General features: G+C 40.1%; 1 protein-coding gene across 2 annotated transcripts; it reads right to left on the bottom strand.

The window, feature by feature from the left end:
• Positions 1-2,957: 2,957 nt before the first annotated feature.
• Positions 2,958-19,853, bottom strand: LOC106080497 (lysosomal alpha-mannosidase). 2 transcript variants are annotated; one of them, XM_013241882.2, is made up of 8 exons: positions 19,548-19,853; positions 19,011-19,381; positions 7,554-7,896; positions 7,357-7,490; positions 6,342-6,988; positions 4,623-4,837; positions 3,695-4,546; positions 2,958-3,633 (listed from the first exon to the last, which is right to left on the bottom strand). In XM_013241882.2, exons 1-8 carry the CDS (start codon positions 19,674-19,676, stop codon positions 3,049-3,051), a joined length of 3,276 nt encoding a protein of 1,091 aa, XP_013097336.2. In that variant the 5' UTR covers positions 19,677-19,853; the 3' UTR covers positions 2,958-3,048. The 2 variants fall into 2 exon arrangements, with proteins under 2 accessions (XP_013097336.2, XP_013097338.2); XM_013241884.2 differs by lacking the exon at positions 7,357-7,490 and adding an exon at positions 7,063-7,196.
• Between the last annotated feature and the right edge of the window lie 3,039 nt (positions 19,854-22,892).

Raw genomic sequence — 22,892 nt, 5'->3', positions numbered from 1 at the left:
AAACATTATACCCTCCACCATAGGATGGGGATGTACTAATTTTGTCATTCCGTTTGTAACTTATCGAAATAATGATAAGAGACCCAACCAAATTGAAAAATTGCCCATGAAGATTCCACTAAGGAACAGGAGGAAACTTCTCACATATCAATGAGTGCTGTCCGATTCAAGTTATTGCCCAATGATAAGCATCTCCTTTTGGTAGCCGAGCCCGAACGACGTGCTGCAGTGCGACATCTCCCTGAGGAAAAGATTTTACATGGCTGCCAAACCAAACGGTACGGTACCTCACTAATGTCGCCAGCATTAGGAGGGGAAAACTACCGCCGATAATTTTTTTCTGATGTTCTCGCCAGGATTCGAACCCAGGCTTTCAGCGTCATAGGCGGACATGCTAACCTCTGCGCTGCGGTGGCCTCTATCGGCAGAGACCCAACCAATTATATATTCTTGCTAGTATTGACCTTCTAAGTCTATTAACCCATGTCCTACCGTCTGTCTATCGAAAGCACGCTAACGAATATAGATAGTGCTTGTATCTTGTCTTGTTTCGGGGTACTCGCCATTTAACTTTTTATACCATTATACCCTCCACCGAACTACCAGTACATTAATTTCGCCTTTCCGTTTGTAACACCTTGAAATATGCGTCCAAGACCCCATCTTCTTGAGCGTCATGACATTTTAAGTCGATCTAGCCATGTCCGTCCGTCTGTCGAAAGCACTCTAGCTGCTTGCAATTTTTACATATACTTCTTATAAGTGTAGGTCGGTTGGGATTGTAAATGGGCCAAATCGGTCCATGTATTGATATAACTGCCATATAAACCGATCTTGTCTTGATTTCTTGAACCTTTAGAGGGCGCAATTTTTATCCGAATTGGCCGAAATTTTGCACGTGATGTTTTCGCATCACTTCCAAAAATTGTGCTTAGTATGGTTCATATCGGTTCATAATCTGATATAGCCGCCATATAAACCTATCTACCAAGTATAGTCTAAATCAGTTGATAACCTGATATAGCTACCATATAAACCGATCTCCCAATTTGACACTCTGAACCACTGGAGGTTGCTGGTAGATGGTATATTTGTATGATTTTTAACAGCCTTATCGCCATATCGCCCAATAACTTGATGCAACTCAAATATACATATATTTTGAAAAAGTCATTCAAAGAACTTGACAAATACGATCCATGGTGGAGGGTATAAAAGATTCGGCCCGGCCGAACTTAGCACGCTTTTACTTATTATCTCTGAATTCCACAAATGACCGGTGAGCACACAGATAATTCGTGACCCAGCAAATCATGCCTGTCTGGAGGAACGTATTGGCGGAGGAGGTTCTCCCCCTTGCCATGCCACTTTCGGGATGCTCAATAAATTGACGGTTGAACAAACTGGCGCATCTCTTCGTCCGCGAGTACCAACCTGCTGATATAAAGTGAGCGGCTGCTGCCTAAATGGTGTCTCGCATATTCTTCTAGGCAACTAAAACATTTGAGGGGGTGTCGGTTCATTGAAGTGGCGATTAGTGAACTCTCTGAAGCAGACCCAATCGCTCTTCTTCTGATTAAAAACTGTCAGCGCTCAGGGGCTATGAAGTCGTTTAGTCGCTCTATGGTGAGTATTATGGGTATTATGGCGGTCTGGTCCCAGAGATCAGACGTGTTCGTCCCGGAAATTTTTATTCAGAAGTAGTTCTACATGAAGTGTACTAGTTAACCACCACCGCGATATCATTTCTCCCACCATGTATTTGGTCTGCCCATGCTCTGCGTTTCAAAGTATGAGGGCAGTGCAAATGCCGAATGAGGAGTTTCAGTTTCACACTGACTTATTAGAATTTCAGATCGACTGCTGGCCGATGGTCGAACTGAGCATCCAAACAAAAGTGAGGCCAGTTTCATCGTCCGATCGTTCTCTATGAGAATGTTTCTTGGTCGGCTACCGTAACTGGGGAGTTCAGTTACCATTTGTTTGAATGCGCAGTTCAACCATCGGCCAGCAGTTGCTTTGCAATTTTAATAAGCCATTGTGAAACTGTAACTCACCATTCGGCATTTGCACTGCTCTCATACTTTGAAACGCAGAACATGGGCAGACCAAATACAGAGTGGGAGAAATGATATCGCGGTGGTTGTTAACTTACTCACAAGGCATTATCCATACATTTTTTGGACTTCTGAATATACCCTAATAGGTTTGGTTATACCATAATATGTTTGGAGGCTAGGACCTTCCGTAGCCTAGATTCCTCGGATGTATCACCAACGCAGCTGCAGAATATCACAGGTATATTTTATTTCTCCTTTAAAGACATCCTAGTCGTATTGTAGTAGCCACATTTTCGTGCGAAGGTGACGATCCTTGTCAAGCTCCTGTAGATGAGTAAGCTCGCTCCGGCCTAAAGGACCGATCGCCGAGGGAACAGGGTGGCCATTGGTTATTTAAAGGTGCCTTGTCATATCGAGCATCATAGGCATACAGTATTTGTGCAAGAGCCGGTGCAGCCGGACCTCTTACTGAGATTCTCCGCTCGATACCACTGATTGTCCACCACTGCCGTTGCTACTCCGTATGAAACATTCCACTTTCCGCAACCTGTGCAAGCACCCGATAGCTCGCAGCTTAGCTTCTCATACAGGTCGGACCTCAATGTTCCGGCCTGTGTGGTGCTCACAGCTATGCCGTGCCGGGCCCTAGTAGTGTGGTGGCCATAAGCGTAAAAAGGCCTCTGGGGGTTGGCCTAAGCACTCCCAGAATTGTTTTAGCCCCCTCCCTTCTTCGACACATGCACTGGTTACACTAATGGTGGTTCCCCTGAGTTTTTTTGCTACCCTTCCTTTTACCAACCAATTCTAGGGTCCACCTGTTGGCCCTTGATATCGAAATTCTATTTTTCACCAAAACTTCACTTGTCCCCTAAAACAATCTCAGTTTCCTATTGTGGATTTTTTTAAAAAAATTATATTCGAGTTTATTGTAATCAAATATTTTGTAAGCTATGAAAGTGAATTATTTGCTGCATATTAAAAAAATTATTTAGATTTCCACTGGCCCCAAGGTCAGAATAAAAGTTCTGATCTGCATGGCACTCAATTCAATCAGGAACTTCTTATCATCCGTGTTCTCCAATGGCAATTCGGCCACAGAAAATTTCATGCGCTTTAGCTTTTCACTACGCAACCGATTTAATTCCTGATGTGACGAACGGTTTATGCTTCTGGTAAGGCGATTATTTTCTGCAGCTAAACTTCCAGCGGGCAAAAGTTCCTCATTGTACTGGGTGGAGTACATGGGCCGGCTGGCCTTTTGCAATTGCACATAATCAAAAGATTTGGCAAAAACTGCATAGTTTTCATACAAATGTTCTTCGGGATCAGGGACAAATTCCATGCGACGATTTTCATCCAACCAAGCATTGCCATCCAAGGTGGTTTCACGTATATCGCCAATGGCAAAGCCGGCAAAGACTTCTTTGACATTGAATTGCACGAATTTGGAGAATTCAGGATCTTCATCTTTCTCTAGGATATGTTCAAAGCGCACCAGAATTTCCTGATCATGCCAGGGCTCAAAGGTGAGCAGATGAATATGGCGGGGAAGATTCACCGACATGCCGGTGAACTGGAAAGGAATTGGGAATCAGGCTTAAATTTCAGTTTCTTATATTGTCGCCCATACTCACAATATTTGTAAATTGGTCGCTCCATTCGCTGTAGGAGTAATTGGTCTCACTGAAAAATCTCCAAGGGGCCAAGGTTTTCTCCAGCTGGGTAAAACGTTCCAGCGACTGAGTGGTGGGGCTCTGGTCCAGCTGTGAAGGGCCTACTATCAAAAAATGAGTGCCTCTGGCCACCAAACCCTGACCAAAGGCGGTCTCATTTAGAGATTCATCTACACCAAAAGCATCATCGTGCAGCAATCGTCTATGTATCATCAACTCCAAGGCTCCATCACTCAAAGAGGAACCACCCTGGGCACGATCTGTTAAAATGGCCATGCGGGTGTGTTCATCCTCCAAAGCGATTTTGGTGGTTACTGGGTAATAGTTGCCCGCTGTATGTTCCAACAATTTCACTCTCCAAGTATCACGATGATCCTTTAAGCGTTTAATCATCTCACGTCCATTGGAATCGGTGTAGAAAATACCCTCCGATTTAATGTCCGAACTAAAGCGGGTAATGATTTCTTTGCCAATGTTATCCTCCACCGGTATGGGTCCCACCAACCATTCAAATTCAGCATGACGGCTCTCCTTATAGACCCTTACAACTTGACTTATCCATTCATTGAATTTTTGATGGACCTCCTCCACTAATTCGCCGCGATAAACGGTGATTTCTGGAGCCACGGCCACAGTGCGAACAGCATCGGTTTTGGGTCTAAAAATATACGCTCCAGATGAGCGATTGGCATAGATTTTATTATTGCCAGTAGCAGCTTCGTAGTAAAGAAACTCTTGGCTGATCATATGAGTAACACCTTCGGCATCTACAGAGGCCAAAAAGCCATTGGTGTCAAAGGTCAATCGAATGTGCTGGTATGAGTAGGGGAAGATGATAAAATTATTGTTATGAAAAGGGCAATATTTTCGCTATGTGTATTTTTTTCACCTGATTGCCTATGTCCACCAAACTGGACATATTGTCTGGATCTGGTTGTGGCTTCATATGATGACCATCGGTTTTCTTAATGTAAAAGCTTTTGTATCCAAATGCTGGTATATCTCTAACATAGAAAATTAGTTCATATTTAGCCAGCGATTTGCGGAATTTCAATAGTTGTACTGCTTCAGGAACTGGGACATACTGAATGTCTAGGACAACGTCTGAATGCAAAAAGGAGGATAAAAAGAATATTTAAAAATTTTTAAAATTAGTTCACATGGTTTTTTATTTTGTTGTTCTCAACTATTCTCTTGAAGCTTCCCGCTTTCAAGTACTCTGGGCAGACCAAGCCAGCCTTTCCGTAAGGGAAACTCCAGACAGTATCCTGCAGAGGGTGACAAAGTCTGAATAGGAAAGAAGCAAACGCGCTCGGCACCTGAATCTTCATGGAGGAGTGTGACTTCCAAAAGGATGCCACATCCATCATGGATGGGGAAGACGGTCGCTGTTAAAGGTAGGAGCTGCCCTCTTACACCAGAATGTCAAGAAAGTACCACAAAGATGAGCTAACTTAGACAGTCAACAATGGTAGGGTGCGGTCGGATTTCACCAGATCATCGGTCTCGAGTGAAGGATGTGGATTTTCGAACATGTGTGAAACTCTGAAGGGGGTCCACCTATACAAATGATGAGCTGAGAGTATAGATGGGACATCTTTACGCTGCGCTTTGCATCAGCTCTTGGGAAATATCAAGAAGCTCTTGGGTGAGAAAGATGGACATCCCCCAGCTAACAAAGGGAAAGATCTTCACCTTCGACATCCTTCTTCAATTTGGCTAAGATCGGTCCAGATTTGGATATAGCTGCCAAATGGACCGATCTCTCGATTTAAGGTCTTGGGCCCATAAAAGGCGCATTTGTTATCCGATGTCGCCGAAATTTGGCCCAGATTGGATCAGATTTGGTTGTAGCTGCCACACGGACCGATCTATCGATTTAAGATTTTGGGCCCAAGATCGGTTTAGATTTGGATATAGCTGCCATATGGATATAGCTGCCACCAATCTCTCGATTTATGGTTTTGGGCTCATAAAAGGCGCATTTATTGCCCGAAATTTGAAACAGTGGGCTATTTTAAGCCTCCCAACATCCGATTTAAATATGGTTCAGATCGGACTATATGTAAAAATAGCTGTCATATAGACCGATCCGCCGATAAAGGGTGTGAAGCCCATAAAAGATTTATTTATCACCCGATTTCGCTAAAATTTGTAACAGTGGGTTAATTTAAGCCTCCCGACATCTGACCTAAATATGGGTTAGATCGGACTATATTTGGATATAGCTGACATAGAGACCGATCTCCCAATAAAAGGTCTGATGCCCTTAAAAGCTTTATTTTTCATCCGATTTTGCTGAAATTTGAAACAGTGGGTTATTTTAAGCTTTCCAACATCTGAATTAAATATGGTTCAGATCGGACAATATTTAGATATAGCTGTTATATAGACCGATCTGCCGATAAAGGGTCTGAAGCCCATAAAAGCTTTATTTTTTATCCGATTTCGCTGAAATTTTAAATAGTGAGTAGCTTTAGGCCTCACAACATAGGACCCAAATAGGATCGAAAAAGGGGTTTACATATATACCCGAAGTGGTGGATATCCAAAGTTCGGCCCGGCCGAACGTAACATCTTTTTACTTGTTTAACATATTTTATCTTACCTTTATAATCCTTCACCTCATAGTTAACATCAGCCACTGGAACTCGCACATAATCATTTACCGTATGTCCCAAGGGATTATAAAGGGTCAGAGTAAACTGTTCACTTTGCTCGGAAACATCGCACATGCTTATATTCAACAGGGAGCAAGTTTTGAATTCGAATTTAACAGGTCTAGGTTTGCCATAACGTTTCTCTCGGGGCGATTCACCCTCAGTCAAAATGTTCAAAACCGATCTTGAATTGGCCTCACAGGTTCTCATGCCCACACTTAAGTGGCGGGCATAATCATAGGCCACCTTTTGTTTTTCGGTGCCAGTAACAGCATCATGATGTTGCATTACACCCATGGTCTCACGCATAAAATTCAAATGGGGCAAGAGCTCGGGATAACGATTGGGCGTTAGGGTGGTCAGCTGTTTGCAAACCTGCAGGAAATTATTGCCTACACGTTCATAACGTTTGATGCTGGGCCTGGAGGTGAAGTAACCCGTCCAGTAGGCATGGGGATCCGAGGCATAGGGGAAGAAATCATCATCCTTCGTGGGCCAGGTTAGACCAGCATCATGCAAAGCCTTCAAATAGCAAGAGGGTGTGGAGTAGAGGAGATTTATGTTGGATCCATTGGCTTGCCGGGCATTGGCGTATCTGTTGGTGTGGAAGCAAGAGAGAGGGAAAATTTTAAGAGTGTGTGCTATTCATTTTGGCTTACTTTGGCTCACTTTATGAGTTTATCCAAATTTTTATACCACATATTGGCATTTTGATAATGGAAATCCTCACCCATGGTTACTAAAATGTGGTTGGCACGATAGCCTTCCGCCATTTTACGAGCTATGGCAAAAAACTCATCCACCTGTAGCATATAAAAATCACTTTAACATCAGCTTACAACTTTTTCAATTATCTAAATGAGCTTAAATGCATCAAGGGTGAGGATTTCCCATATCCCAGCCAAGTTTTCTATTTTGCCAAACATTTCTTTTTTTCTCAATTTAGGGCCAATCTTTATTTACCTTATCAATTTATCCAAATTTTTGTAATAAACATTGGCATCCTGATAGGTGAAATCTCCACCCATGGTTAGAATTATGTTGTTGCTACGATAGTACTTCGATTGCCTTTTTGCAAAGTCAATGAAGTCATCGACCTAGATTTTAGAGAATTGTTTGTTACTTTAATTTGTGGAAAGCAAAATTACTTTTCAACATACCCTTTGCTTAACATTGTTATCCGGACTATGTTTTCCATCGATTATTGGCTCATCGGCACACAATATGTCAAAGCAGAAACCTGGTGGTGGCTGGTATTGATTATATAGGGCACCTGTAAACAAATGAGCTGCTTCATCTAAATTTGCCGAAGCCCTCCATATCATTTCGGCTTTTTTGGTCATTAGACGTTCATCCTTGTCTTGATAGTCCAAACGGCCAAAGAATAGGCCATCGAACCCCATTTGGGCAAAAAGTGAAGCCATTTCACGTGAATGGCCAAAAGGATCAATTTGCCAACCGATGCGAGGACGTCCACATTCGCCAAAAGTATCGTTGAGGCGCCTTTAAGGAAGCGAGATAGAGAGAGGGAGAGACATATAAATTAAAACAATCTAATATCAACAAGTAAAAGCGTGCTAAGTTCGGTCGGGCCGAATCTTATATACCCTCCAAAATGGATCGCATTTGTCGAGTTCTTTCACGTTATCTCTTTTCAAACAAACAAGGGATAAAAGAAAAGAATTGCTATGCCAATTGAATTGAATGTTGTAGACCACAGTAGAAGTAGTGCAAAATTTCAGCAAAATCGAATAAGAATTGGGCCTTTTAGGGGCTCAAGAAGTAAAATAGGGAGATCGGTTTATAGGGGAGCTGTATCAGGCTAAAGACCGATTCAGACCATTTTTGGCACGTATGTTGGTGGTCATGGGAGAAGCCGTTGTACAAAATTTCAGCCAAATCGGATGATAATTACGCCACCTTGAGACTCAAGAAGTCAAGATCCCAGATCGGTTTATATGGAAGCTATATCATGTTATAGACCGATTTGAACTAGATTTTGCACAGTTGTTGGAAATCATAACAAAACACCTCATGCAGAATTTCAGCCAAATCGGATAGGAAATGCGCTCTCTAGTGGGTCAAGAAGTCAAAATTCAAGATCGGTTTATATGGCTGCTATATCAAGTTATAGACCGATAGAAATCATACCTAGCACAGTTCTTGGCATATCTAAACACGTCATGCAAAATTTCAGCGAAATCGGATAGCAATTGCGACCTCAAGAAGTCAAGACCCAAGATCGGTTTATATGACAGCTATATTAGGTTATTTGTACCATAATTGCCACAGTTGTTGGGAATCATAACAAAACACGTCATGCAAAATTTCAGCCACATCGGATAAGAATTGCGCCCTCTAGTGGCCAAAAAAGTCAAGACCCAAGATCGGTTTATATGGCGGCTATATCAAAACATTGACCGATTTTGCCCATTTACAATCCCAACTGACCTACACTAATAAGAAGTATTTGTGCAAAATTTCAAGCGGATAGCTTTATTCCTTCGAAAGTTAGCGAGCTTTCAACAGACAGACGGACGGACGTGGCTAGATCGACTTAAAACGTCATGACTACCAAGAATATATATACTTTATGGGGTCTTAGACGAATATTTCGAGGAGTTACAAACAGAATGATGAAATTAGTACAACCCCATCCTAAACAACCCCATCCTAAACAACCCCATCCTAAACAACGCCATCCTAAACAACCCCATCCTAAACAACCCCATCCTAAAAAATCGTTGGGTATGTAGAGCACCTTAATCAATTTGACAAAGGTATTGATAAAGACACATGGTGTACCAGAAATCGCGATCCACCATGCCAGTTAAAGTGTTTTGAATAACAGCACACACTTGTCTTACTTTTATAAGTTCTTTGGTATGCTACTCATTGAATATAAAACATTATGAATAGATATGGCACACTACTCACAAGAGAACACATACTACTAGCCTATGCCGACGACACAAAGGTCGGTCACCGGAAGACGTAACTGCTTCCTTTGAAAAAACCGAAAGAGTGTCAGTGAAAATGGGTCTGGCAGTAAATGGAAATAAGACGAAATGGATAGTTTTGGGGATTATAGTAAAAACTTCAGGCAGCATTTAGTTTATATCCCCGAAACCAGTGGAGATATTGAAGACCACAAGCCGAAGCGCTTGCCTGGACTATCAATGTGCAAATTTGCCAATGAACATTCCATTAAGGAACAGGGACAAACTTCTCACATATCACTGAGTTCTGCCCGATTTAAGTTTGAGCTCAACGATAAGGCACCCCCTTTTTATAGCCGAGTTGGAACGGCGTGTCGCAGTGCGACACCTCTTTGGGAAGAAGTTTTTACATAGCTTCAATGGATAGTGCCTCACGAAATATCGCCAGCATTTGGAGGGAAAAACCTTTGTTGAAAAAAATTTTTCTGATGTTCTCTCAAGGATTCGAACCTAGGTGTTCAGTTTCATAAGCGGACATGCTAAGGATATGGCGTCGGACCATAATTGGTTGGAATATGGTAGAAACTTCTCAGAATAATTGGCAACGCTATTAGGCTTTGCTAGGTCATCAAGCGAGACGGCTGACGAGCAAATTTTTTAGCTGCTATCTCACACCTAGCCACAGTATCGATGTATTCGAGGAAAAACTGGATGAGATCGAAGACACAATGAGATGATGGGGAAAATGGGGCATGCATACGACCAATTCAAGAGGAAGACGAGTTTTACACATGAGCGCAAGAACTGGTTTACAGTGGAGACGCGCCACTGCGACTACCAGGTACACAGCTAATGAGGGAATGAGTACAAATATACGAAAGTGAACAAGCTCCACACCTCGAAACCCAAAGCGGAAATTGAACGGCAAGCTCAGCTGCCATAGCATATACTAGACGTTCTGTAGACAGTGGAACGAGTGATGGGCATTATAGAGAACTGATGCAAAAAAATCAATGTTAAGACTCAAAAGGCAGAGGGGAAATAGAATAGCAGAAAAGTGTTAGGAATTAAGAGAAGACATAAACCGAAACCCTTGGGACCTCGGCTACAAAATTGTGAAGGGAAAATTCGGCACACGGAGCCCAACACCGGTGAATAATGGAAAATATTGTCCACACACTCTTCCCCGGCACAACCGTAGAGAAGATGAAATTTATGAAGAGCTCACTGACAACATAAGCCCGTTTACGATAGAGGAGCTAAGGAATGCAGCCCGCAGCCATCAGAGCAGAAAAGCCCGCGGGGCCGACGGAATGACGGACGAGGTTATCAAACGTACCGGAATTTCTTCTAGGAATGTTGAACAGATGCCTATTTGAAGGTATTTTTCGGAGGTATAGAAGAGACAAAAGCTGGTGCTCATAGAGGAACTAAGGAATGCAGCCCGCAGCCATCAGAGCAGAAAAGCCCCCGGTGCCGACGGAATACCAGCTGAGGTTGTCATGCATACCTGAATTTCTTCTAGGAATGTTTAGCCGATGACTATTTGAAGGTATTTTTCCAGAGGTATGGAAGAGACAAAAGCTAGTGCTCATAAGCAAGGCCAAAGGTGATTCAACTTCCTTATCCTTATGCAGGTCACTCTGTATGCTGGATAGGGTCGGCAAGCTTTTGGAGCAACTTATAAAACCATGGCTACAGGACGCCATCATTGAGGAAGGTAACTATCAAGGAGACAATATGGCTTCTGGGCAGAAATATCCACGATCGGAGCTCTCAGAGATGTGGAGGAGACAGTAGAGATGGCTAGGCAAAGGAACCACCACTCTAGATAGATTGTTCTCTTAGCCACACCGGGTGTGAAGAACGCATTCAATAGCCCTAGATGTCCGAAGTCTTCCAAGCACTCAGAGAGCGGGAGTGTAGTATACCGGCTTAACTGATGAAAATAATGAGAAGTTAATCGTTATACAATTAATACTTGGATACTTGTCTATAACTCTCAGGATGGAACGAATGAATATGAGGTTACATCAGGAGAGGCGCAAGGCTGCATACTTGAACCGGATCTTTGGAATGCCAGCTATGATGGAATACTGCGCACAGAAATGTCAGACGGAATCTTTTAAGTAGGATATGCTGACGACATCGCTGCAATCATCACCGAAGGTGCAGAGCGCAAAACTACGGCAGGTGATGCAAAGGGCGATGCAGGCTTGTAACTTGCGATACAGAAGACGGACTTGCTACTTCTAACCGGAAAAATATCCCAGTGGATGTGGATATGCGCATAGACGATATTCTAATGAAGACCAATAGATTTTTCAACTATCTACGGATCCAACAGGATACAAAGCTGATATATGTAGATCAAATCTGGCACGCAACAACAACAACAAAGGCCGCGAGGATAACGGCGCAACTCAGTCGACTGATTGCAAACATAGGTGGGCCTGTCCCAAGCAGGCGCAGACTCTTAATGGAGACATGCAATAGCAGCCTCCTCTATGGGAGCGCAATATGGGACCAGACACTGCAGACAGCATGCCGAGCAAAATCCCTGCTCTCGGTACAGAGTAAGCCGGCTCTTGAGATCATATCATCATACCGTACAGTGGCGGACCCGCAGGTTTTGTAATAACCGGAATAGTTAGGACAGGCCTGACAGGGTGAGACTCAAACGGATTATTTACGGGCCATACGAGAGGTGGCATCAAGGTGAAAGAATGAGAATCGGGCCAGGTGGATGCTACAACTAATACCTGATATACGGATGTGGAGAGATAGGAAGCACGACGACGTTAACTATTACGTCACACAGATGTTGACTTGAACAAGGTAACTTTCGGAAATACCATTTTTGAGGAGGTAGAAGTTACCGACGATGTGCAATACACATTCTTCCACTAGCTGCGTTGAAAGATGCAGAGTATTGGAAACAGCGATTGACGACGCACAGTGGGCCAAATGGCAAAAAAATTGGAAATAAGTCTACAACTTTTTATCTGTTGATTTTAGCCATACAAAATGTTCTAGACATTTGTAGAGGAGGACATAGGCTTTCAGAAAAGTGCTGTTGTTGGTCCATATCTTTAATACAGGGTGAGCTACAGGGTGTGAAAGTTGACCACTTTTGACTTCTCCAAGCTTCTGGGGGCCATAACTTTTGATCTACTCAACCGATTTACATGATTTAGGACTCTAGAGAAAGAGCTTGACAAGATCTAAAAAACTTATGCATAAAGTACCATGCCATCGTGTACTGTTAAGGAGTTATGAATTGTTTAATTTTAAAATATGAAAATTTGGCCTTGGTTTTTTTCAGTGTTTTTTTAATAACTCCGTCAATTTTAAAGCTATAAACTTCATACTTCACACAAATTATGCCAGCATATGTGTGCATAAAATACAAAAGGAATCACGTGAATATCTTTGGCGGTTTAAAAATGGCATCGTTTTCAATATGAAAAATATTTTTTTTGTCAAAAAATTGCAAAATTTTTCAAAAAAGATACTCCCATTTCCTTTAAGTTTTCGCAAACTTTGGCCGTCAAAGCATTATCATTTCTTTCCATTTTCACAAAGTCGAGGTATTAAGAAAAGTTTTAAGTGCTAATTTGGCTAATTTCGATATCAAACAACACCGTTATCTTAAGACCAAAATGGCCAATTTTTTTACTAAACTTCAAAAGTTTCTCACTGGAAAAAAAGTTCCACGGGGATTTTTTCGCTTTTTTTGAACTTAAATGAAAGCTTAAAATGTTCCCAACATTTTAAGGTATGTCTCGCCATATCCTAGCCATAAATGAGATCGTAGCGATCAAAATACTGAAAAAAGTCAATTTTCAAGTAGTGCTATATTCATTGCTAAAAAACAAGTATTACGTCACATTTTATTGCAAAGATGTTAAATAAACTTTTATTTGGTAACACTTCTTCTACAAAACACAAAAAGAATCATGGAAATATCTCTATTCTATTCCATTTTATGGAACCGGCAATAAAAAAGTCAATTTTTCAAAAAAGTCGAATTTCCCAAATTTTGTTTTTGTTGTCCTAATTGCACATGACACACTATAGCCATATTTACGCAACATACCTTATCGTAAAGGAAATTTTCATACCTTTCCAACGATGTATAAAACATTTCTCAACTCGGATTCTATCTACTCTAAAATTCATTTACACTTCATTAAACTCTATATAAAAATGTCTATTTGTGAAATGGAACCTTATATGGGGCCTACACTAAAACATTGATAGATTTGCCCAGGGTTTACAATACAAATGTGTTAGAATAAAAAAAGGTCTCCTGCCAAAGTTTAAAAAAATTGGAATAAAAATATGTGTTTTAGAGCGAAAACACTTCGCATCGGCGTGCGTTTATATGTATATTACCTACATCTATTTTTAATGTAAGCTGATGATTTTTGAATAAAAAGTAACCTAGAAATATACCTGCATATATATATATATTTGTGTTAAGATTTGATGCAGACAAATGTTACCTGTTTCGCTATGTCGAATTCCCAGGAAATCCACCGTATCAATGAATGTGAAAAAACCTACCCATAAAAAATTCATTGTCATTTTTTTTAACCAAATTCGAGTCCAGGTAAATAATTATAGAAGAGTAAGTAAAAAGAGGCACTTTGGACCCCTTTTTACGATTGCGTCTGATACCTGAAATGGGTCATTAATTGTGAATATATTGCATAAATATTTGAACAAAATCCAAATTTTCTTCATTATATTTTGTAGAGGCGTAAAGGACATTTATAAGTTATGGAAGTCATACTGAAGTATTCCACTCTTTCGAAAATTGTATGGGACATCAAAAATGATTCCAAATCATACACGGAGTCATTTAAGGAACTTGTTTACACTTTGGACCACATATATGGAATAAGGCTAAATAAAGACGCTTTAGACAAACTTGAAAAATTCTACAAATCATTTGAGAGAAGGTTGCCAGAATGTTCATTCGCAAAAATCAAGTTTTTCAAAATGTATGAGAAGTGGCTGAAATCGGATCTACTTATTGAAATTAAACCGCTGATTCCCGGCCGGCCTAGCAAAGCATACGACGAAGTTACGGAGAAAACCAAAAAGAAAAAACAAGAGGAACTATTGGCGGCACATCCGCCAAATTTAATAAAAGATACGTTCAAAACAGCATTGTTAAAAACACAACCAAAAAATGTTGGACGAATTGTCGATGTTTTACCATTAGCATCTCCGAAAAGGGTAAAGAGAATGGTAGAAAGTATTCCAACTCCAAAATCGACTACAGAATTCACGGAGGAAGATGCACTGGCCCTGATTTTGAACCTAGGCCTCTCAAGAAACAAATACTCAACAATGAGGAAGGCTCTTCGTGAAAAAGGATGGGGTTGTTTACCCTCAAAACATAAATTGTACAACACCAGGACGAAAATGGTGCCATCAAATATATACGTGGACGAATTAAAAGCAAGAGTGAAACTTGCTGATCTTGTTGAAAATACAGCTGTTAGAATTATTTCTAATTTTACTGAAGAACAGTTGAACACATGTAATAATTCCGAAGTGGTTTTGATCAGCAAATGGGGTTGTGATGGATCATCTGGATTTTCCGAATATAAGCAACAAACAGAAATAGATACCAACTTCGCATCAATTTTCATGGCATCATTAGTACCATTGAGAATGAGATTGTACAAGGACCAATCTTCATCATCGAAAGAAAATGCATTTCAAGATATATGGATAAATAGAACACCTGGGTCAAAATATTTATGTCGCCCAATTCGGTTTGAGTATACAAAGGAAGACCGGAACACAACACGATCTTTGGTGAACGAAATAAAGGAAGAAATTGCTGCATTACCCATGATTGTTATAAACCAATTGGGAAGAAATATAAAAGTTTCGTTTCAACTACAACTCACTATGATCGATGGAAAGGTGGCAAACGCATTAACTGGCGTTATGTCCAATTGGAGATGCAATATTTGTGGCAAGAAGAATGGGCAATTCGAGGACAAGTCTGATGAAAATTTAGTAAACGAAAATGCGCTCAATTTCGGTATTTCGCCCCTGCACTGTAGAATTCGATTCATGGAGTATTGTTTGCATTTATCGTATGACCTTAAATATCGGACTAGCCCTGGAAACCGCGATGTCTCTGCTAGAAACAACCAAGATCTTCACAAAATGAGGCAGGAAGAGAAGAATCGAATCCAGTTGGAGTTTAAACAAAAGGGACTTATAATAGATAAACCTCTTTACGGATACGGAAGCACAAATGATGGCAACTCGGCAAGGCGGTTTTTTGAGGACCCCGTATCGACATCTAAAATAACCGGTCTTGATGAACACTTGCTAAGACGATTCAAAGTGATTTTGGCTGTAATCAATAGCAAAAAGATGATAAATTCAACCAAATTTGAAGCTTATAGTAATGACACAAAAAACATTTTATCTGATTTATATTCGTGGAAAGCTTTAACACCGACAGTACATAAAGTCTTACATCATGGCAAGGAAATTGTGGAATACAACATACTTCCGTTAGGAGAACTTACAGAAGAAGCTCAGGAATCCCGTAATAGAGATGTTAAACAGTTCCGGCTTTTCAATACCCGAAAGAGCACCAAATTTAACCAAAATTATGATTTACTTCAATATTTATTGTTATCGTCTGATCCGGTACTATACAGCATCAGAACTAAATGGCTACCAAAAATATGTGACGATATAGATAAGGACGATCCCGATGCCATTCAAATTAAAGAGCTTTTAAATTTTGATACCTTAGATTATTTGGTAGAGAATAAAATCAAATAATACAAAACTAAAATGCTTTTTTATTTTGGGAGTAGCTAATATACATATAAACGCACGCCGATGCGAAGTGTTTTCGCTCTAAAACACATATTTTTATTCCAATTTTTTTAAACTTTGGCAGGAGACCTTTTTTTATTCTAACACATTTGTATTGTAAACCCTGGGCAAATCTATCAATGTTTTAGTGTAGGCCCCATATAAGGTTCCATTTCACAAATAGACATTTTTATATAGAGTTTAATGAAGTGTAAATGAATTTTAGAGTAGATAGAATCCGAGTTGAGAAATGTTTTATACATCGTTGGAAAGGTATGAAAATTTCCTTTACGATAAGGTATGTTGCGTAAATATGGCTATAGTGTGTCATGTGCAATTAGGACAACAAAAACAAAATTTGGGAAATTCGACTTTTTTGAAAAATTGACTTTTTTATTGCCGGTTCCATAAAATGGAATAGAATAGAGATATTTCCATGATTCTTTTTGTGTTTTGTAGAAGAAGTGTTACCAAATAAAAGTTTATTTAACATCTTTGCAATAAAATGTGACGTAATACTTGTTTTTTAGCAATGAATATAGCACTACTTGAAAATTGACTTTTTTCAGTATTTTGATCGCTACGATCTCATTTATGGCTAGGATATGGCGAGACATACCTTAAAATGTTGGGAACATTTTAAGCTTTCATTTAAGTTCAAAAAAAGCGAAAAAATCCCCGTGGAACTTTTTTTCCAGTGAGAAACTTTTGAAGTTTAGTAAAAAAATTGGCCATTTTGGTCTTAAGATAACGGTGTTGTTTGATATCGAAATTAGCCAAATTAGCACTTAAAACTTTTCTTAATACCTCGACTTTGTGAAAATGGAAAGAAATGATAATGCTTTGACGGCCAAAGTTTGCGAAAACTTAAAGGAAATGGGAGTATCTTTTTTGAAAAATTTTGCAATTTTTTGACAAAAAAAATATTTTTCATATTGAAAACGATGCCATTTTTAAACCGCCAAAGATATTCACGTGATTCCTTTTGTATTTTATGCACACATATGCTGGCATAATTTGTGTGAAGTATGAAGTTTATAGCTTTAAAATTGACGGAGTTATTAAAAAAACACTGAAAAAAACCAAGGCCAAATTTTCATATTTTAAAATTAAACAATTCATAACTCCTTAACAGTACACGATGGCATGGTACTTTATGCATAAGTTTTTTAGATCTTGTCAAGCTCTTTCTCTAGAGTCCTAAATCATGTAAATCGGTTGAGTAGATCAAAAGTTATGGCCCCCAGAAGCTTGGAGAAGTCAAAAGTGGTCAACTTTCACACCCTGTAGCTCACCCTGTATTAAAGATATGGACCAACAACAGCACTTTTCTGAAAGCCTATGTCCTCCTCTACAAATGTCTAGAACATTTTGTATGGCTAAAATCAACAGATAAAAAGTTGTAGACTTATTTCCAATTTTTTTGCCATTTGGCCCACTGTGCGACGTTTCACCTGGGACAATAGTCCAGAGTATGCTGGAAAAGAGAAGAACTGGGAGGCGGTGATGAGATACGCCGAACAAGTACTGCGCAGGATGAAGATAGACCTCAGTGCAGATGCGTAGAGTATGAATGCGGAGGTCTGGACGCAGATACAACGAAAATGATATGGATAATCACCAGATATGGCGTCCACCTCGTAGTAATTCGAAAGCGGTTCCGAGGTGGAATAATTCACCTGTGACACGGGGTGAGCAGGCAGCGTTTATAACGGGATCTGGCATAAGGAGAGAGAATTACTTGTCACATGCGTAAAGAATTTTCTCATCCTGACTTGCAAAATAAATGCCGTACATTGGTAGGGCGAAAGTATTGCGAAAACGCGTTTACTGAATATGACAGTAAGTTCTTCGCCTTGTCGCACGAGCTGTCCTTTTCCAGTGCTTGCGATTTTGTTCTAGTGATGGATGTTTTGCCCATACTACAATCACTTCCATGGTATACACATGTTCTCTGTGTACTTTTGAAAGTTGTGTCAATGGCTTTGAACGCCAACACTAACTGACCGTATCACTTATTCTGTGGCACTCACATGAGACACACGACTTACTCAAGCATCAGCTGATTTTGAAATACAAGCGAACCAAAATTGAGTTATTCCGGCCAAAGAACAAACCGCGTCCCATAGTGGTTGTTGTTTGTTGCTATCTCTGGCTTTCCTTTTCCATTTGCAAAGAAAATCTCCGAGCTCAATGAGCTCGTCTTGATCAAAAATTATTTTAAAACTAAATGATTTTTGCCAACTTCCAACAAATGCACGGCATCATGTGTATGCCATGAGTAGTGTAATTGTGTAGACAAAAAATCTGTCATTATACAAAAACACATGCATTGGGAAAAGTGCATGAGAAGAGTAGAGGTCTGACATCCAATTCGATTCAAGGGTCTAGTGGTGGCCCGGAAAAGACTTTTTATTACCCTATTTCGACGAAATTTTACAGTGCGAGTAATATTTGACCCCTCCGCCTTCTTTCTCAACATGACAGCTAAATTTTCAAATCTATCCTATAGGCTGATTTCTCCATTAAAGAGCTTGAAATTACAAAATAAGTATTTTTCATTCATTTGCCATGAGATTTGGAACAGTACATTCTTTGAAATCCTTCACCATCCCTACCAGGATTGGACCTTATAAGGTTTTAGCTGTCGTTTTGCTTCGCTTAAAGCGTTACTACTAATTATATTTATTTTAATGGTTTTCCCTGAAACAAAGACTTTCATTTAACTCTACTTGTGTTTTCCGAGAATCAAAAAAAAAAAAATTATTTATTTATTTTGTGCAGTCATTCATGCTGTCTTTTTTTATTACTCACCTTAGACCCCATGCAAACTGATCAACAATACTTTGATAATGAGTGGTGGCCTCATCATTCATACTCCAAGCGCCTCCAATGAATTCCAAGCGACCCTCATTGACCAACATTTTCACTTGTTCCTTTAGTTCAGGGGTTTGTTCGGACCACCATTTGAAAAAGAATGCCGATTCCACATAAATGAAACGTTTTTGAGGGTCTTTCAGCAGCTCCTGCACCACCGAATCCAGTATATATTGGACACCGGCTTTTTGTATCAAAGTTTGACTGCCATAATAGTATTGATCCACGGTTTTCAACCAGCCCACATCATCATGGGTATGAGGCACCAGGTGCACATTGAGCATATGAGGCTCAATGCGTGGACAACTCTGAAAGCAAGCACATATTTTCTCTATACAGATTTGTTGCTAAATGAATGACTTTCTCAATTTAGAATCTCTATTCTTTCTTTGTAGTCAATTTGTTTGGATTTTGCTTTTGTGTTTTTTTTTTTTGTTTTTGTTACATTTTTCGCGATAACTTTTGATGACCTACCGCATAGCCACACTTTGCCCCTACATTAGGCACTGATTTTTTCTGAGGAAGTAATTCAACACTTTGGCAAAGGGTCAACGTTATGCATAGCCAAGCTATAAATTTTGGCTTGGGAGGCCTGACCAACATGTTGTGTAAACAGCAAATCAACACCGAATTTTTAGTTTTGAAGCAATTTTGAATGTTTTTGTTTTATTTGCTATTTTTTACACAAACAATTTCACAGTTTTTTTTTACAAGAAAACAAAGAGAAACAGACACACAAAACCGTCTTCCGCTCTGTAAGAACTCTTCAAAGCTAACGACACAACTGAGCTGTGCTATGGCTTTCATGCCTTATTTATTAAGCCTCAATGTCACTCGAGCTTAGAATTCTCTCTCTCTCTCTCTTAAGTCGAGTGTATCTTGAAGATTCTGAGTGTAGCCACTATGGTGCTCAACATTAATGATTGTTGGTTTAGGGCACAGTATGAGGTGTTTGTAATCCGGGATTTGTATACTGTTTGCTTGAGTAGCTTTTTGCAATGCTCATCACTTAGTTTCCTTCGTCACACTCAGTGATAAGGCAGAAACAATGCAAACAACAGTAATGATCAAAAGAATAGCATAGTTTTCATAGAAATCATCATTTAAAAATCTATCTTTATAAAAATTTAAGTGATGCGGTTTGTTTGTACATTTAGCTACTAAAAATTACTTTCTTTGCAGCTACTCCATGACAGTAATTATTGTGCGACTATAAGATTTTTCTGAAATTTTAACATTGTGGTACTAAAAAGTACAAAATAGTGGGCTATGGTACTTTCTTAACGTATTCTGCTAGAGCTCATAGGCAGATTAAGTTCGAAGATGGGCAATATCACATCCGCCAACTCTCATAAATCCTCAAATAAATGAGAATCTAAAGTTGTAATCCTTCTGCCTGACAGTGAAGGACAGCCACACAGCTTTTGCTGAAGTCGTTACTTACAACCTTTTGCCTATCAGCATGTTTTCCGATCAGACAGCGATCTGTCATGACGAACAAGTTGACTGAGACGTGTGTTCTATCCAATGACGGCATAGGAATAGAACTCTTCAAATCTCGATTGGGCCACATAATTTTGAATTGTTCACGGCCCGAACTTTGTGACCATCTGCCATTCGCTGCCCTTCGGGCTTCTTCCTGAAATTATAGCTTATATGTTGCTGGAGGCATACCCATAGATTCCAGCTCCCCTGGAAATTGGAGGGTAGTTACTTTCTTGCAAGATCGTTTGCTCTACAATTCCATGGGATATCTCTGTGATACGGCACTAAGAACAGTTGAATTTTGAACTGTTCAGACAGCTAGTGGATAAATCTGCGACAGCTGAGGGCAGTTTTGAAATTAAAAAGTTAGAAATAGCCTCACAGCAATTTGTCTAGCCACAACGTCCAAAGGCAATAGGTGTAACATAGGGATCTAAAAATCGGATGAAATTTGCGCACCCTAGAGGCTGAAGAATTCAAGATCCCAGATTGGTTTATATGATAGCTATATTAGGTTATGCACCGATTTGCGCCATATTTAGCTCAGTTATTGAAAGACAACTCACGCAAAATTTCAGCCAAATCGATTGATAATTGCGCCTTTCAGATCAAGGATCGGTTTATATGGCAGCTATATCAAAACATGGACCATACTTAACACAGTCGTTGGAAGTGATATCAAAACACTACGTGCAACATTGTTGTCAAATCGGACGAGATTTGCGCCCTCTAGAGGCTCAAGAAGTCAAGACCCATGCTCGGTTTATATGGCAGCTATATCAAATCATGGACCATACTTACATGGACCATACTTAGCTCCCAAAATTTCAGTCAATTCGGACGAGAATTGCGCCCTTTAGAGGCTCAGGAAGTCAAGATCCAAGATCGGTTTATATGGCAGCTATATCAAAACATGGACCGATATGGCCCATTTACAATACCAACCGACCTACACTAATAAGAAGTATTTGTGCAAAATTTCAAGCGGCTAGCTTTACTCCTTCGGAAGTTAGCGTGCTTTCGACTGACAGACGGACGGACATGGCTAGATCGACATAAAATGTCGCGACGATCAAGAATATATATACTTTATGGGGTCTCAGACGAATATTTCGAGTAGTTACAAACAGAATGACGAAATAAGTATACCCCCCATCCTAGGGTGGAGGGTATAAAAAATTTCATCAGAACTAGATATAGCTCCCATATAAATCTTTCACTAGATATGGTCGCCACAATTTTTTTGACAATATTTTGCATTACATGTATTATTTGGCGTCCCAATACGTGTGGGTCTGGACTAAATACTTTTCATACCCACCACCATAGGTTGGAGGTATACTAATCCAGTCATTCCGTTTGTAACACCTAGAAATATTCGTCTAAGACCGCATAAAGTCTATACATTCTTGATCGTCTCGACGTTCTGAGCCGATCTAGCCAAGTGCGTCTGTTTGATGGAATCACTCTAGCGGTCGACCGCTTAACGCCAGCAGCTTGAAATGTTGCACACTTGATGTAGGTCGTTGGGGATTGCAAATGGGCCATATCAGTTCAGGTTTGAATATTTTTGTCCAATCTGGCTGAAATTTTGCACATATTGTTCTGTTATGACTTTTAACAACTGTGGCAAGTATGGTCCAAATCGGTCAAGAATCTGATATAGCTCCCATATAAAACGATCTCCCGATTTGCCTTCTTGAGCCCATGGAAGCCGCAATTTTTCCGATTTGCCTGACATTTTTCATGCGCTCTTCTGTTATGACGCGCAACAACGGAGCCAAGTACGGTCCAAATTGGACTATAACCTGACATAGCTCCCATTTAAACCGATCTCCCGATTAGAATTCCTGGGCCCTTGAAAGACGCAATTTTTATCTGATTTGGCTGAAATTTTGCATATAGTGTTCTGTTATGACTCTCAACAATTGTGCCAAGTGCGCTAGCTCCCATATTTTAGCAGAATCCATGATTCGGCCCGGCCGAACTTACCATGCTTTTACTTGCTATACCCACCTCCGTTGGTATATTCATTTTTTCCTAATTTTTTTTTTGGTTTCCTCCCACTGTGTGTCGCCAGTATTAGGAGGGGATAATCACTGCTGAAAATGTTTCTGATGGTCTCGTCATTTCTTGACATTGACAGTGGTTTTGGCGCAAATCCGTCTAAAACGGTAGTTATATCCCCTATACAGACGATCTTCCCATTTCAGGTCTTCAACCCATAAAATTGTGCCAATAATGGTCTTTTCTACATAGGTTACATTAGGTAAGATAAGAGTGGCAGTCCTTTACTGACTCACTTAGACAATTTTGGGCTTATTGCAGTACTAC

This window comes from Stomoxys calcitrans, chromosome 3 (assembly GCF_963082655.1).
Source record: "Stomoxys calcitrans chromosome 3, idStoCalc2.1, whole genome shotgun sequence".
NCBI classification, from domain to species: domain Eukaryota; kingdom Metazoa; phylum Arthropoda; class Insecta; order Diptera; family Muscidae; genus Stomoxys; species Stomoxys calcitrans.
The sequence above is the reverse complement of the archived record's forward strand: the minus strand, read 5'-3'. Positions and strand labels throughout refer to the sequence as shown.